Source organism: Pinus tabuliformis, chromosome J (assembly GCF_031772625.1).
Source record: "Pinus tabuliformis cultivar Carrire ecotype Pingquan chromosome J, CPIR1, whole genome shotgun sequence".
NCBI classification, from domain to species: domain Eukaryota; kingdom Viridiplantae; phylum Streptophyta; class Pinopsida; order Pinales; family Pinaceae; genus Pinus; species Pinus tabuliformis.
In genome coordinates, this window is record NC_142295.1 from 825,414,921 (window position 1) to 825,430,616 (window position 15,696).

At 38.7% G+C, this 15,696-nt stretch overlaps 1 protein-coding gene across 1 annotated transcript in view; it reads right to left on the minus strand.

Moving 5' to 3' along the window:
• LOC149229254 (uncharacterized) overlaps positions 1-15,696 on the minus strand; it is a 290,283-nt gene that overhangs the window by 108,714 nt on the left and 165,873 nt on the right. The window contains exon 8 of the mRNA XM_089380986.1: positions 4,559-4,670. Coding sequence (XP_089237112.1) covers positions 4,559-4,670 — 112 coding nt within the window. The remainder of the gene's footprint in view (positions 1-4,558; positions 4,671-15,696) is intronic.

A 15,696-nucleotide genomic window follows, 5' to 3' on the forward strand; every position in this document is an offset into this window, starting at 1 on the left:
TCAACCATGACAACAAGTAGGACACAAACATTGAATCATGGAAATTGAAAGAGAAGAAATGAGGAAACATAAAAATGAGCAATAAAGATTGCAATGACAAAAAAATGACTGAGAATCAAAGAGAAGAATAGTGAAGAAAGGATCATGAAACAAAACGGTCACATAAACTCAAAAAGTTGATAAATTTTGACTAAGATGTTTGTTACAACAAAATCTCACACTTCTTGAGAATTTTGACTAAGATGTTTGTTACAACAAAATCTCACACTTCTTGAGATAAAGTTGGAAATCTCGAGTTTGAAACACACTACACCTCAAAGGGGGCCACTATCACCTCACCAACTCTTCCTCCGTCTCAAGGGGATTCTTACTAGAGTAGGATTGCTAGGGCTTGGTTGTTCTAAGATTTGGGCTCAAAAGTTCCTATGGCTCAATATAAAGGCCAATATCAACCAATGATCTCAAACACATAGAATCAAGGAATTATTGGATGGTTTTGAAGACAAAACCCTGGCAAAAGAGTTTTAAAGAATATAAAGAAAAAAGGATAGTGGAGGATAGAAGATTAGTGCCTTAGTTTCTCTCTCTCTCTCTCTCTCTCCTATATATATATATATATATCAGTGTTCCACCAAGGTTCCGGGACGAGGGGGCGAGGGAGCGAGGGGGCGCGGGAGCGGCCTATGCAAAAGCTCCCTACTATTTTTTAGGAAACATGGGGGAGCGTCAAGGTCTTAAAAATTTATAAATATAAAATATAATTTATTAATTGAGTCCACTATGACAATTTGGTTTGAATTGAAAAGCTGCAAAGCATGATCATTGATATGAATATCATTTGACATTATCCAAATTTATAATATCATATAAAATAATAAATTTAAAATTCTAATTCAGCTTGGTCAAATTCTAATTTAGATTTTGGTCAGACAAAGGGAGAGCTTCAGCTTGATAAGGTAGCCACTGAATTCTGTGAAAAGATAAATGAACAGATCAGGAACACTGCATTGGCAGTAGAAGGGGCAACTACAATGGGTTGTCCAGCTGTATTGGATCCAACAGCTAGAAAGTTTGTTATATTATATATAATATAGACAGTACACCATATGCTGAAAGAAGAGTTTTAGTTCCAGGAGAGATGAGAAGATCACATGAAAGAGTTTCTGACAGTTTACTATCAAATGACATTCACTGCAGAATGACCATCTGCGAACCAACTTGGGTGACCAATGATGGCATGGATAATTTGTCTACCTTATTAGAGCAATGCCATGCAGTTCAAACTTCAAACTAGCAGTGTATTTCAGGGGTGAAAATAATTTTCAGACTTGAGAATTCAAGCTGAGCAACTGTGCTCTGTGTAAATTTTGTAACTGTATAAATTCATATATAACGACAGTTCCCGAGATTTCTAGCTGCCCATAGTATTTTGTCGTGCTTGCAGTAAACGCATGTTAGTCTATCGTCCACCCAATTATTTCCCACATGACATAGGTGCTGCTTCCATAGTTTGTATGTCAAATGTCATGCAAATTAAAAACACAAACTGAATGTCTCATATTCTTTGCCTGTCACTCCAGTTATCTCCCCACTGTAATCCAGCCATCACTTGAGAAAAAAAGGAGAAGTTTTAAAAGGGAAAATTCATGTACGTGCTATATGGTCCAGCAAATTTCCATGATACTGACCCTCTAAAATAACGCTTGTTGAAACCAAAAGACAGCACAAGACGTTATCCCCATACAGAACATGAGTAGCTTTGTACCACTTTAGGTCTATTAAATCATAAACTATAAGCAAGGTCATTTTTTGGGAGCGTGGGGAAACGTTCCCTCAGGGAAGGGAAACGTTTCCCTGGCACGTCCCCTTGAGTTTCCTCCATTTTGGGAGCGTGGGGAAACGTCCCCTACTCGTCCCCAAGTCCCCGGAGCGCGGGGGAGCGAGGAAACTAGACCCCTAGGGGGGGGGGGGCGAGTCCCCGTGGAACACTGATATATATATATATATATATATATATATATATATATATATATATATATATATATATATATATATCAGGGTGTGTTACTCCTCCTTCAACATGGGTAAATATATATCCATTCTAGCAATTTTAAACACCATTGTAAACCCAAGATCACATGTCAAAGCCATATAACAACCATGTAAAGCCCTAAAGACATCCTAGAGTTGATGTCATGTTGAGTCGGTTTTTTGTTATGGTTGGACCGTCGATATATATATATATATATATATATATATATATATATATATCAGGGTGTGTTACTCCTCCTTCAACATGGGTAAATATATATCCATTCTAGCAATTTTAAACACCATTGTAAACCCAAGATCACATGTCAAAGCCATATAACAACCATGTAAAGCCCTAAAGACATCCTAGAGTTGATGTCATGTTGAGTCAGTTTTTTGTTATGGTTGGACCGTGGCCCATCCCTTTGAGTTCACTTTAAGTTCCTTTCGTCCTTACATAGGATTAGAGGTCCTTACAAGAGCTTATATGTGGTTTCATGGTTTTTGAGGAGCCTTATTTTTGTAGGGGTGATCACCAGTGTAGCGGCTAGTACAGCGCACGTTGAGTGCACCTAGGTCTTTCCACATGGTTATGAGTCTATCAAGTTTGTAGGTGGCCTTGGCTTTGGTATAATGATGATCCTTCATTCGCTATTCCTCATGTTACAAACTTTCTCATATACACTTCAAAGATCAATGTAACACATGAGGATGTGTTAATGAGACTTTTTGTCTCCTCTTTGGGATGTGAACAAAATGAGTGGGCTAGATTATGTAGAAGTCCAAAAAGTATCGATCTTTTCTTCAAGCTAATCCTTAAATTTTGGGCTCCTCCAATTCAAAATTCTAAAGATGTTTTTATTAATAACTTTACAAGAAGAAGAATATGACAATGAGTACCTTGCCTGACAGTTTCCTTAGGTTCTCCCTTTGGGGAGATTAGGACTTTTTATCTGGGGAGAATATGAGTGATAACAAGGGGGGTATCAATGAGTCAAAGTCATGCTTCAAGTTTCAAATTCCTATAAATCAAGCAAAAACAAGAGACCCTGAGCCACATCCAAAGTCAAAGCCAGTAGCCAGAGCTCAAAGCCTAAATTAGAGTTGCAACCAAATCCATAGTCATGTTATATGAACATGATCTAGTATTGGGTCTTCTGTAAACCACCACTCAATTGAAGACTTCTGGTTCCTGTTGGACACCAGTTTGTGGTCATCTTTAAACCACTATCTAAAAGCAATCTCATTTCATATAAAACATCAACTTCTAGCTAAATTAGGAGTTATTCCAGGAACTACTTTGAGCCAAGTTTCAGAGGTCATCTTTAAACCACCATCTCATTGCACTTTCATTTCGTAGAATACATCAACTTCTATCTAGATTAGGAATTGTTCAGGGAACTACTTTGAGACAAGATTCAAAGTTTGTGGTCCTTAAACCAACATTTAGTAGAAGACTTCAACTTCTGCTAGCCTTCTAGTTTTTGGTCATCCCAAAACCACCAAATTTAGAGAGCATATTCATTCATTGACATCTATCCACTTCTAAAATTTAACTCTCTTCAAGGACTCACATACACCCCTTCAGATTAAGGGTGCGAATGTTGCAAACCTAATCCTCAAGGATTATGGTAAATTCTATTATTCGCTTGAGAAAGAATGTAAAGAGTCTCAAGGGAATATGAAGAGTCATTGAGAGTTCAAGAGAACTCTCAGAAAATGAATCTAAAGATCACAAGCTAATGTATTTATGCATATCATATCAATGAGAAATGGCATCTCATGCTTATCTCTCAATTTGTACACTAACAATTATCAAGTTTAATTATGCCAAATCCATATCTTACGTTTTGCATTATGGATCTCTGGTGTCCAAGAGACTCGTTGACAAGGAATCCAATTTTTCATAATTTTTCATAATTAAACTATGCATGTAAAAGTTCACTGTCACTGAATCGGATCCTCAAGAAGGAGAATCAATTGATTTACAGCCAAATGAAAGATTGACAAATCAGAGGATTCAATAAAAACAATTAGTAGACTAAAGTTTGAAAATTGTAGAACACGTTGAGTATCATTGAATCACAAACATAAAAATTAAAGGGTTGTTATGAGATTATGTTTATTTATAATTAATCACTAGTCATTATTGTTGATATATAAGGGATTGGTGTGCAACTACCTAAAGGCATTGTAGCTCAACCCCACAAAGAAAATAAGATAGTGTATACAAAAAAATGCAAGCCAACTTAAAAAATGTTCTCCCTTCACTCTCATATTCCCTCATCCACTTTCTCTCACTCTCTCTCGTGCCAACAAACATAAGAAGGAATATGTGCCTTCAGGTTGAAAAGGCATAAAAATATGTACTCTGTGTCACAACATTTAAACAATGTCCTTCAACCACACAAATGCTAAGAAACGACAAGAAAAGTCTTATAGATCTTTATGCCTTCAATGCTTGATTCACAATTTGGCCTATAAATTCCTTAAAATAGTAAATACTTTGATAAAACAAGCATCATACCTTCACCCCAGAGAAGACGATTTCGATGCACAAAATCTACCTCTGTTGGAACCACCAGAGGATTGAACTCAGATTTATGGATAGGTCGAAAGCAGGTATGTCGCATGCCAAGCTACAAACAAAATCAATTTCAAATCTAGTAAATCTCACAGTTAAAAGCAATTATTGATCACTCCAATTTCACAAGAAACAAACTACTATCTAGTGAGTTTCAAGAATATAATGATCTGAGGTTACACACTGCTCTACAAGTCCAACATATCACAAAAGTTGCAGAGTTCAACTTTGCAAAACAAAACTCAATCCATGGAAACCATTACTTGTAACTCTTAGCATAGTTGTAAAGGTTCTACCATTTAACCTAGAGCAAGACCTATGTATAAATTTGTCAACTGGACTTGATCTAAATGTATCAATTTTCCTTACAAAATTCAGGTTTATATAAAACATATCAAAGAGTCGTCATACTATTAAACCAATTTGAAAAAAATAAGAGAGGAGGAACTATGTTTGGACAAATTTGTTTTGTTTCTTTTATATTTTTTCATGATATCTTGACTTATAAATATGGCATGCCACATCAAACTAGAACGAATTAAAATAAAAAAAATCATATTTCATCATTGACAAAATATACATAAGTACAACGTGTTACAAAAATTAACACCTAAAGCGAAAAGGTCCCAACCACAAAGGTGCAAGCTCATGTTTAACTTTAGGAATGCTGCCCACTATCACCACAACATCCCTTCCTCTTAATTTAAGCTAGCTCCTCTCTAGCACAAAAGATGCTTCGCTAAGGTAAACCTATAGTCGAACTTTAAAAGTGTGAATGAAATGTTCAAGGACTTTAGTCAAATTTAGCTTGAAATCTGTTTTGTGTGTTTGATCCAGGTGAGGTTCAAGTTTACAATCCACTCGTAAGTCGGGTGAGTGTAATTGAATACGTTTAGACTTGGTAAAAATCTCATTTATTAGATGTCAATGTAGGCTAGCATGTTCAAATGCGATCTGAAAATAAAATTCAATAGTAAATTAATTGTAGAAATGCAAAGAAATTAAAGCAGAAATTAAAAGTAAATTTACAGAATGCAAATATGAGGTAAATGAGTCTATTTTAGAATTGGAAATGAAACATTTAGACTCGAGGCCAATCTGAAAATTGAAATTACAAGTAAACTAATAGTTGGAAATTACAAGATTAAAACAAAAATAATAAATTCAATTTACACTATGCATCAGAAAAGAAAATAAAAGAAAATAAAAAATGAAAAACATATACTTCTATTGATTTTGATGAATGGATGGATGAATGAATATTAAAACTAGAAAAAATGTCGACAAATAATCCTGGAAATAAACAAGTTCAAAACTAAGCTAACATATTGCTTGACTAAATATCCCTAGATCTAGCCAATACTAAAAGAAACTAGAGTACAAAAATCTAAGGCAAACAATAAAAGTCTCGAGAGTAATATCACATGTCCATTAACTGCATTTGATAAGGAATACATTGCCTAGTTTATATTTTGAGCATTATATACTTTGTATTTTTCATTAATATTGTAGTAGGAAACAAATATGGTATGAGAGGTATATAGCATTGTCATTTCCTAATATCAGAAAATAGTTGATATTTTCATAGGCTAGTTTCCTAGTATCTGTGACCTCTTGATGGAGATGGTTGAGATCTTTCCTCAACTTATTCTTTGTTTTAGTTCATAGATCCTGTTTTGTTGGATCTGGGAAGTCTTTCTCTCCTCTATTGAGGTAGTTTCATTTTGTAAAATCTATATAAACTACTTCATTGTTCAATAAAAATTAGTCAGAGATTAGCATTTCCACACTTCTTTTATGTGTAGAACTCTGTTTGAGTGGGTTTACCCTCATCATTGGTATCAAAACCTTTTTGATCCAACTTTGGAGTTGGGTTCCGTTCCTTTCCACTTCATCAAAACCAGGTTCAAGTTCTCAACGATCAATTTGGCTATTGTTGAGGTATATTTGCATGCAATTTGTTCAAATTTTATTGTATATGCTTCGTATACATTATAATCCCGCTAGATTTATGATGAATTTGCCATAAAGGTGCCTATATAAGTCCATTATTTGCTTCAGCTAGCAAAATTACAGCCTAGGTCAGCAAAATTGCAATCAATTGTGCTCCTACAACATCCAATTCAGCCATTGGTGACCATATGACTTTTCCTAGCCAAATTTTGATTGTTGCTTGTCAAATTCATTGTGTGCAGCCTCCTACATGCTAAATCAGCATTTAATTTGCACTGTACAACCCCCCATGTGACAAACCAAGAATACGGCCTCCCATGTGTCAAATCAGTATCCAATTTGAATTATACGGCCTCCTCATGTGCCAAATCAGCACATAATTCTCATGTACAAACTCCCACATGTCAAATTGTCAGCAATTTGCACTTGTATGGCTTTCCAAGTGTGAAACTAGAAACAAGTTACACTTGTACAGCCATCACACAAGTTTACAGCAGCAAATTGAGCATAAAGAATCCATACAACTCCAATTGAGCATGTAAATTGCTCAATTTTTCAATATGTGTGCACAATTGACCTCAATTTTTCAAAATTGTGCATAATTGCCTTCAATTTTTCGAAAATTTGTGCCCAATTACCTCAGAGCAAGTTCAATCTTTTGAAACTTGTGCCCAAATGCAAGCAATCACCTTCAATTTCTCGTAAGTAGAGCCCAATTGCCAGTGATTAATCTCTATTTCTCAAAATTGTTGCCTACATGTCAAGATTCAGTCTTTATTTCTTGACATTCATGCTCAAATGATTGAATTTCATTGAAATTTGTGCCACTGCCAGTGATTAACCTCTATTTCTCAAAATTGTTGCCTACATGTCAAGATTCAGTCTTCGTTTCTTGACATTCGTGCTCAAATGATGGAATTTCATCGAAATTTGTGCCACAAGGACTCAAAATCTCAACTACAGGTTTTAAAAGTTGATTTGTTTTAAAGTGAGCACTTAATTTCTATATGCAATTTTGTATTTTTTCCTTGATTGGTTCTTGGTGAAACTCATGTTGGATGGTGTTGTCATTTATGTCAACCCTGGGGTTTCATTGGGTTTGACTTCGACTAAAACACCAGTCATTGAAGTCAATTTGTTAATGAACACTTCCTAGTAATTGTCAGATTACATCAAGTTGGCAGCTACACAGTTGGATGGTTAAAAACCCAAGTCCTAGGGTTCAGGTTCCCTAGACTGAGGATGTACCCCGACTTTGTAGAGGGTTTTTGAAGGGTCAAGACTCAAAATATTGAGTTTGACTTGGAGATCCATGTCATTGGATTCTCCTCGTCGAGATATTTCCGGTGGTATGTGGTACGCCACGTGGTTCCTCCTGGTTTGAGAGATAACAGAAGTTGAAGTCAGAGACCCCACTTTCTAGGCTAAAACCCCAAGGGGTGTGACATGGCATATCTTCATTGGTTGTCGGCATCCAAAAGTTAGTATGAGGGCTCCTTGTCATCTTTTGTGGAAGACTTACCTTAAGAAAAGCTATCACACAACCATAGGACAGATATAAAGAACTATTTCTTCACTACATAGTACAAAGGGTGTGAGGCCTTTACTTAGTATAAAGGAAATTAATTAACTATTTTATTGAATATGATAATATTTTATTAACAAACAAAACCCCTAAAACTATTACATCGTCTAACCTTAAAAGCCCCTAAGTAAGCCTAACCAAAAGGATATAAAAAGAGACCCTAATGTCTTCCAAAATATAACAAACATAACTCATATCCACTTCTGAAATCTCCGGCCAATCTGTGCTCTTCTAAGGCAAATAAAGGGTACTACCTTTCTGAGTTACAAGGACAGCGAGAGGGTTGGGTCTGTTTGTCATGTTTTTGATGGCCTCTTGGAGGTTCGGTTTTTATTGCAGGTCACTTTGCTAAGGAACAGCGAAGGTTTGAAGAGTGGTAGATCCCCAAAACAGATAAATTTTTGATAATCAACTCCAGTCCTGTAGAAAATTTCAGGTCAGAATTTCACTGCATTTTATTGTATATTCTTTTGTTTTTGGATTTGTATGGATAAGGTTTTATTGCTGGTGGAGGACATCTCTCAATGGCACAACTATGACATAACCATCCACTCAAATTCTGAAGTCTAAGTTCTAGAAATTGCAGACCAGCAAAGGGTGATCTAGATCAACATTCTTGCATTAAAAAAAAAAATTGTATTTTGTGAGTTCATTAGGGATTCCCTTAGGTACTTCGTTGAGTACAGGAGTAGGTCTCATTGCAACCTGCGGCCCTGATCTAGAGCACAAAATTTAGTGGTCTTTTTGGTGGGGCCTTGTATGGTTCAGGGCTCATTTGTTTTGGATTTTTGGAATCAGGGATTCACTTGAGTATTCTTATTTGCAGGATTTTCTTTTAGCAACTTTCTTAGTATGACGGAACAGCAAAACACCCTTATGATACAGACCTAAACAGAGATATAGTTCAAGGTGTTTGTGGCATTGCTCTTGGGCATCACGGTTTGCAAAACAGTGGCATAAACTGATTTGGAGTGACCTTTGGTATGAATTGACTTGGCAGCATTAATGATAAATTGACTTTTGTTGACTTAACTTGACAAGTGACAGTAACCTAAAAGACAGAGATCCTACACACAGCTGTAACCTCATGACAACTATATGTGACAGTGAGACAGCAATCCTTGTTTTCTATATCTTCAGTCACAAATGAGTTCTTGTGAAGTTTAATGTGAGAATATCCCTGTGATTGTCCTAGTGAAACAGTGACCACCTATGGTTGTCAATATATGACAGCAATTCTCACCGTAATCTCATTGCATATCAGAGAGTATTTTCAATGAATAAATGCACTAAGCCAATCCTTGACTTTTGTTGTGATTTAAATCTATATATACTTGGCATAAATAAAACTTGACAATAGCATCTATTATCCTTTGTAATCTTGCATACTATAGTGATCCTATCTATCAGCAGCCTAGACATATGACAGACCTATATAAGAGACTTGACATTTAGATTTGAGCATATAACTTGACTGTGAGATAAAGACTTAGTAACAAAGTGGCAAATGATTATAATATCATAAGTCATAGTCTAACGAGACTGCTTTTTTGCCCTGAAAGTCATGGAAATTCTGGCCATATTTTGAGAAAATCCGGCAGAGGATTTTGTAAATCCAAGTTACAGTTGTTAAACTTCAAGATTTTAGGTGCCCTAGAGGTTTTTGATGGTGCTGAATCCATTTCCACCATCAAAAACATGATTCAAACACTGCCTCTACAAGGTTTTTTGAATTTTTTTTGCCCAGATTCCGGCCACTTTTGGCCGTCCGGGCAATTCCTCTGCCTCTGTAGACAACTCCATATCATAATACTTACCTTATATAATCTTGCAGTAATATAAAGCATTTCACATGAACTATTGTGCATTAACTATGTATGTGTATTGACTGTGGTGATATGACTTGACATGTCAACAAATTTTAATTGAGAGCATGGTTCAAATGACCTGGTATAACAGTAGCAGTGATTAACCACACAACAGGTGACACTTGTTGTTAAGTGACCATGAGATTAACAATATCACACAAAACAGTGACTTGACTTATCAATTCATAGATTTAACTTTGATATGACACTTTGAATAAGACAGTGATTTGACTTGACATGCAGTAAAAGAATTAACAGTGACCTTAGGGACTTTTAGCAATAACTTTGTTTTCTATCTATGACATATAGTAATAGTGATAAAACTGTGAGTTGACACCTTGACTTTAACATTGACATGACTTAGCAGTGATTTGAATAGGCTGCTTATGACATGTGATTGACTATGTCAATACAACTATTATGATTATGATTTGACATATTGACATGCTAATGCGACATACAAGACCTGACCTATATACCTATTAGAGACTTGATATGTTTAGTGATTTGATGTAATATTCCTACTTAGGAAATACAGTGATAAACAAAGCCAAAAAATGATATAAACACACAAAATTCAGAAATAAAAGTGGACACCCAGAAAATCTCCAAAAACACCATTCGGCTGAGCCATTTTATTTAATATCTGGGCTTGCCACAATGGCAAGCTAAACAAGTCCCAGGTCAGAAAATGTAATACCCAGATGAGGGAATGTGATGCCCCAAATATGCCCTGCGCTGCCTGTGGACAATGGCTTTGTCTGCTGGAAAGAAACTGTTGAAATACCCTCCTCCGGTGCTCAGAAAATTCTGCAAAATTAACCCCGGGTTGCTCTCAACAAACCCACCAAAACCCAGAAAGGGTTTGGTCTACTTCTGACCTCTGAAAATGACCCCCAAATACCACGCCTTCCTCACTGGTTAGAAAATACGGCCTGCCTGGAACTTCATTGTACAGCCCACCAATCACTCCCAAAATGTTGGTCTTTTCCTCTCCAGATGACCTCCTCAAATCCTCTGCTCAACCCAGCTCCTCAAGCTCACTCTCCAACTCCCACGTGAGCCCAGAATTTGCCCTCTGCGAAGTCCCATGCAGTCACCAGGATGCCAGAATGCTACAGCAATGTCTCCCTCCAAGGTTTACGTTGTTCCTCCCCAAAATCTCAAGCAAATAGTGCTGCAAATCCTTCCCAATAACCTCCCACAAACTCCTGAACTTTGCTGGCCCAACTAGCAAGTTGTACCTCCCCACTGCGTCCTGGAAGTTGACACGAAATTCGCACGAAATGCCTAAACTGCAAATCCTTCCCAATAACCCCCCACAAACTCCTGAACTTTGCTGGCCCAACTAGCAAGTCGTACCTCCCCACTGCGTCCTGGAAGTTGCCACGAAATTCCCATGAAATGCCTAAACTGATGCTGAAAATGCTCACAAGGGACAATCAATTACCCTCCTTGGGTTGGCACTCATAGTCCACCGAAGCAGGTGGTGAGAATCTCGCTCGAGTATCTCAAATGCAGACTTGGCTAAGCAGCTCAAGCATGCTAAGTGCAAGAAATTGTCAATTTGTTAAAAAGCCCCAAATTGAAGTAAGCCCCTTACCTTGGCCGCCTCCTCCTCACGTGGGTCTCATCATTGAACTCCCTTCCTCCCAAGTAGCTCGAATTTCCTAAGTGGAACGTATTTCCTTCTTGGTGGCCCCCACATTCCACAAAGAGTTTGATTTTTGCCTTTCTCCATAGTGTGAGTGCCTCCATCAATTAAAAATTGGATGTGGGGCCCTCCAACCCACTATTTGTAAGTTAGAGCCCAAAATTGAGAGTGATCAGAGTTTCCGCTGAGGGGCAGTGAATACAGAAGCAGAGAGACAAAGATAGCAGCGAGAAGATTAGCACAGTAGCCGGAGAGAGGGACGCAGGAGTAGCCAAGGGTTCACACAGAGCCAGCCAGGGCTCATGTAGAGGCAGCCAGGAGCTGCGTAGTGCCTCAGAGGGCCAACATGGGTGACGCAGAGGGCCAGAGGACTGACACAGTGCCTCCAAAAGCCGACACAAGCTAAGCCAAAGTGACGCTGGGCTAACACTGGACCAAAGAGACGCTGATGCTGGGGTTTTGTGGGGCAGTCCCACTTCTCGTAAGTTAGAGCCCAAAATTGAGAGAGTGATCAGAGTTGCCACTGAGGGGCAGTGAATACAGAAGCAGAGAGGTAGAGATAGCAGCGAGAGGATTAGCGCAGTAGCCGAAGAGAGGGACGCAGAAGTAGCCAATGGTTCACACAAAGCCAGCTAGGGCTCATGCAGAGGCAGCCAAGAGCTGCGCAGTGCCTTAGAGGGCCAGCGTGGGTGACGCAAAGGGCCAGAGGACTAATGCAATGCATCCAGAAGCCGACGCGGGCCAAGCTAGAGTGACACCGAGCTAACGCTGAGCCAAAGAGAGGCTGACACAGTCCATAGAGGCTAACGTTGGGGTTTCGTGGGGCAGATTGGAGCTGTGGAGCTGCCGGAGTGTTTATTCGGAGTTTCAGCCGGAATATCTGCTTCCGAGTAGAGAGGTACTACTGCCGAGAGCTTTCTCTGTTGGGTGAGCCGGATTTGGCACCCAGATTGTATTCTGAAACTGCTTAATAAATCAAACCCTCAAATAGTTGCACCGGTTTTCCCGCATTGGGTTTTTCCAGGGACATTAGTCCAAAAACAACAGTGTGACTTGTGTGCTTGTTTCTATTTCCTTCAATTGATGATCTGTAATGTGTTGAGCATGCACTTGTATTTATTTCCAGTATTTACATGGTAAATAACTTGTTAATTAACAGAACAAGTAGGTAGGAATAAATCAATAAAGTACATGAAGGGTTTCTAACGTGTCAGACTTAGAAATTCCAACATGTGTCTCATCATCACCCCCATCTATCTCCAACCCCACATCATCCTTATGGTCACTATTAGAGAAGACCTCAATGTAATGGGCCTTGCCCACTGTGCATTTGTGACCTGGTTCCCAAGGTTCCTGATAGGTGAAGCATAGCTTCTTCTGTCTAAGGTCTCTCCTGGTCTCCTCATCCAACTACCCACGCCCCTAGTTAGTTCTCTGTGGTGGAGCCCTGGTGTCACATCCCCTAGGAGGGAAAGGAGCTCATGGTGGGATTGGTGCTCTGGTCTTCGGGATTGCGTCCTACAAATCATGTGTGCAAGTCACAGCCTCCAATAGTGTGACTGGTCTGTGAGATCTCATTAACCCGCGTAAAGGTTCAAGCAACCCCTCAACGAAAGTGTAAACCTTCCTGGCTTTTGAAAGATCCAACACCATCACAAATACCATCAAAAACTCCGAAATGTACTGCTCAAGGTTGTCGGTGTGTTTGAGCTGTGTGAGCTCTCTAAAGTGGGCCTAAGGGAATACCCCCCCTTGACTTAGCTAGGAGAGAGAGTCTAAATAGAGAGAGTTGGGAATAGGTGGCAACTCCTTCTTTGAGCATTGCCACAAAGAACACACCTTGTGGGGTTGAGAATTTTTCCCACATCCTAGGTGTGCAATATCGTGAATACACGACCCAACAAGGATTCAAAGAGGACCACCTTTGCAAGATAATTTGACCCAGGATATTTGTGGCAACTCGTCCCTATTGTGATGAACAATTCTGCCATATGAGGAAGAGTAATTCAGCTCTCCTAACTAAACTTCTTTCAGCCCCAAATTGGCCCCTCCAATCAGAATACAAATCTGCCCATTCGAGATGATAACTCAACCCCCAGTAATTTCATTCCTCAACAAATAGATCACTCGATTTGTAAAGAGGATAACAATTTGGTTCCCTGCTATTACAACCAAATGCGACCTCCGAAATGCAACAATTTGACCTTCTTCTATGAACAGAATATCGACCCTCTGGAATACAATAATTTATCTTCAGCGAGATGCACAACTCAACCTCCTTCCAGCAAAATCAATCTCCTTAGCACAATTCAATTTTTGACCCACTCCTTGGGCAGACAAATCAACCCCTAATGGATCAATTCGGTATCCTCCAAGATCACAAATAATTGGCTAGGTTGGTTTTACAACCATTGAGACCAACCGCCACCAACTAGGGTGTATATCTCAACACTAAAACTAGGAAATACCGAGGGTTTCTCCCTCACTAGGTAAGCTACATGAGCTCTTGTAAATCCATAAATAATTTCTTCACATATCTCCTCCTTTGAATAACATTTCCCTGCTTCGAAAACCATAGGTGGTAAGCAATAACCATGGGTCACTTTATTTTTCATAAGGTGACTTTTACTACCTTTATTTAATTATTTAATTATTATTTATTTTATTATGGCGACCCCCTTATTTTCTTTCAATTGCCCATGGCATCCAGATAGGCTATGACTCCAACCCCTTTCATGCTTTTATGGATTGGAAAGGGATGTCATAGTCCTCCCTTCCCGAATTTGATTGTCCTCAAGCAACTACAACACTTGTTCACCTTCTCATGTAGCATTTTCTATTGGAAACCGCTTCCATTGAATTAAATACTCTCAGATGACTACTCCTCAACTTCTTCTCCCTGATGTCCATGATCTCCTCTGGAATAAGGACCAATTGCCCTTCCTCGTCCAGTGATGGAAGCTCTGTTGTGGTCTTGACTTGTTGTCCAAGCACCTTTTTAAGGCAACATACATGGAAAACATTGTGAATCTTGTTTTCTTTCAGTGATTCCAAATCATAAGCAACCTCCCCAATCTTCTTAATCACCTTGTAAGGTCCATAGAATCGTGGCTTTAATTTCTCAGAGCCACTCTTCTTCAAGGATGATTTCCTATATGGCTGGAGTCTTAATAAAACAAGATCCTCCTCCTGGAAGCTGCGCTACACCCAATGGTGATCTGCATACATCTTCTGTTGATTTTGGGCTACCTAAAGGTTCTCCTTGAGGATTTTAAGTATATCCTGACTCTCCTGCAACCAATCACTGTCCATTGGTGCCATACTATATGCTAGTGCCACCTCAATGAATGTGGGAGCATCATACCCATACAATGCTCTGAAAGGAGTCATCCTGATAGACATATGGTAGGTGGTGTTATAACAATACTCACCCAAGTGCAACCACCTAATCCAAGTTTCTTGCTAACTGTCCACAGTTCCTCAAGTATCCTTCCACCCACTTGTTGACGATTTATGTCTGGGTGTTTGTCTGCAGATGATAACCTATGTTGCACAAGGACCCGTCCCCCCCAAAAATACTCACGTACCATGCATCCCTGCATTTCGAGGACTTTTGGACCCTTAGAAAATGTCCCCAAATTGTTGGGGACTCCATTGGGGACTTGGGGACTTGCTAGTAGTCCCTAAGACGTTCTGGACAAATGTCAGGGATGTGTTGATTTGGGGTAGCATCGAATGTGCTCTATCCACGAAATTTAGTGGAGAGGTTAGGGCACATGAGATCTCCAATACCTAGAAAGGATTTGGGTAGATTCTAAACAGTTCAGGAGATATTAAAATAATTAATATTTTTAATGGAGTCTCTAAGTCTAAACTTAGGGAAATTAAAATATTAATGTGAATTAAAATGAAACTGTGTTAGAATGGTCCAAAAGACATGGATCAAGCCAAATCTAATCTTAGTCGTCGATTAGGGACTTAATCTCCGCCATTGATATGTTAATGAGGAAAGTATAAGAGG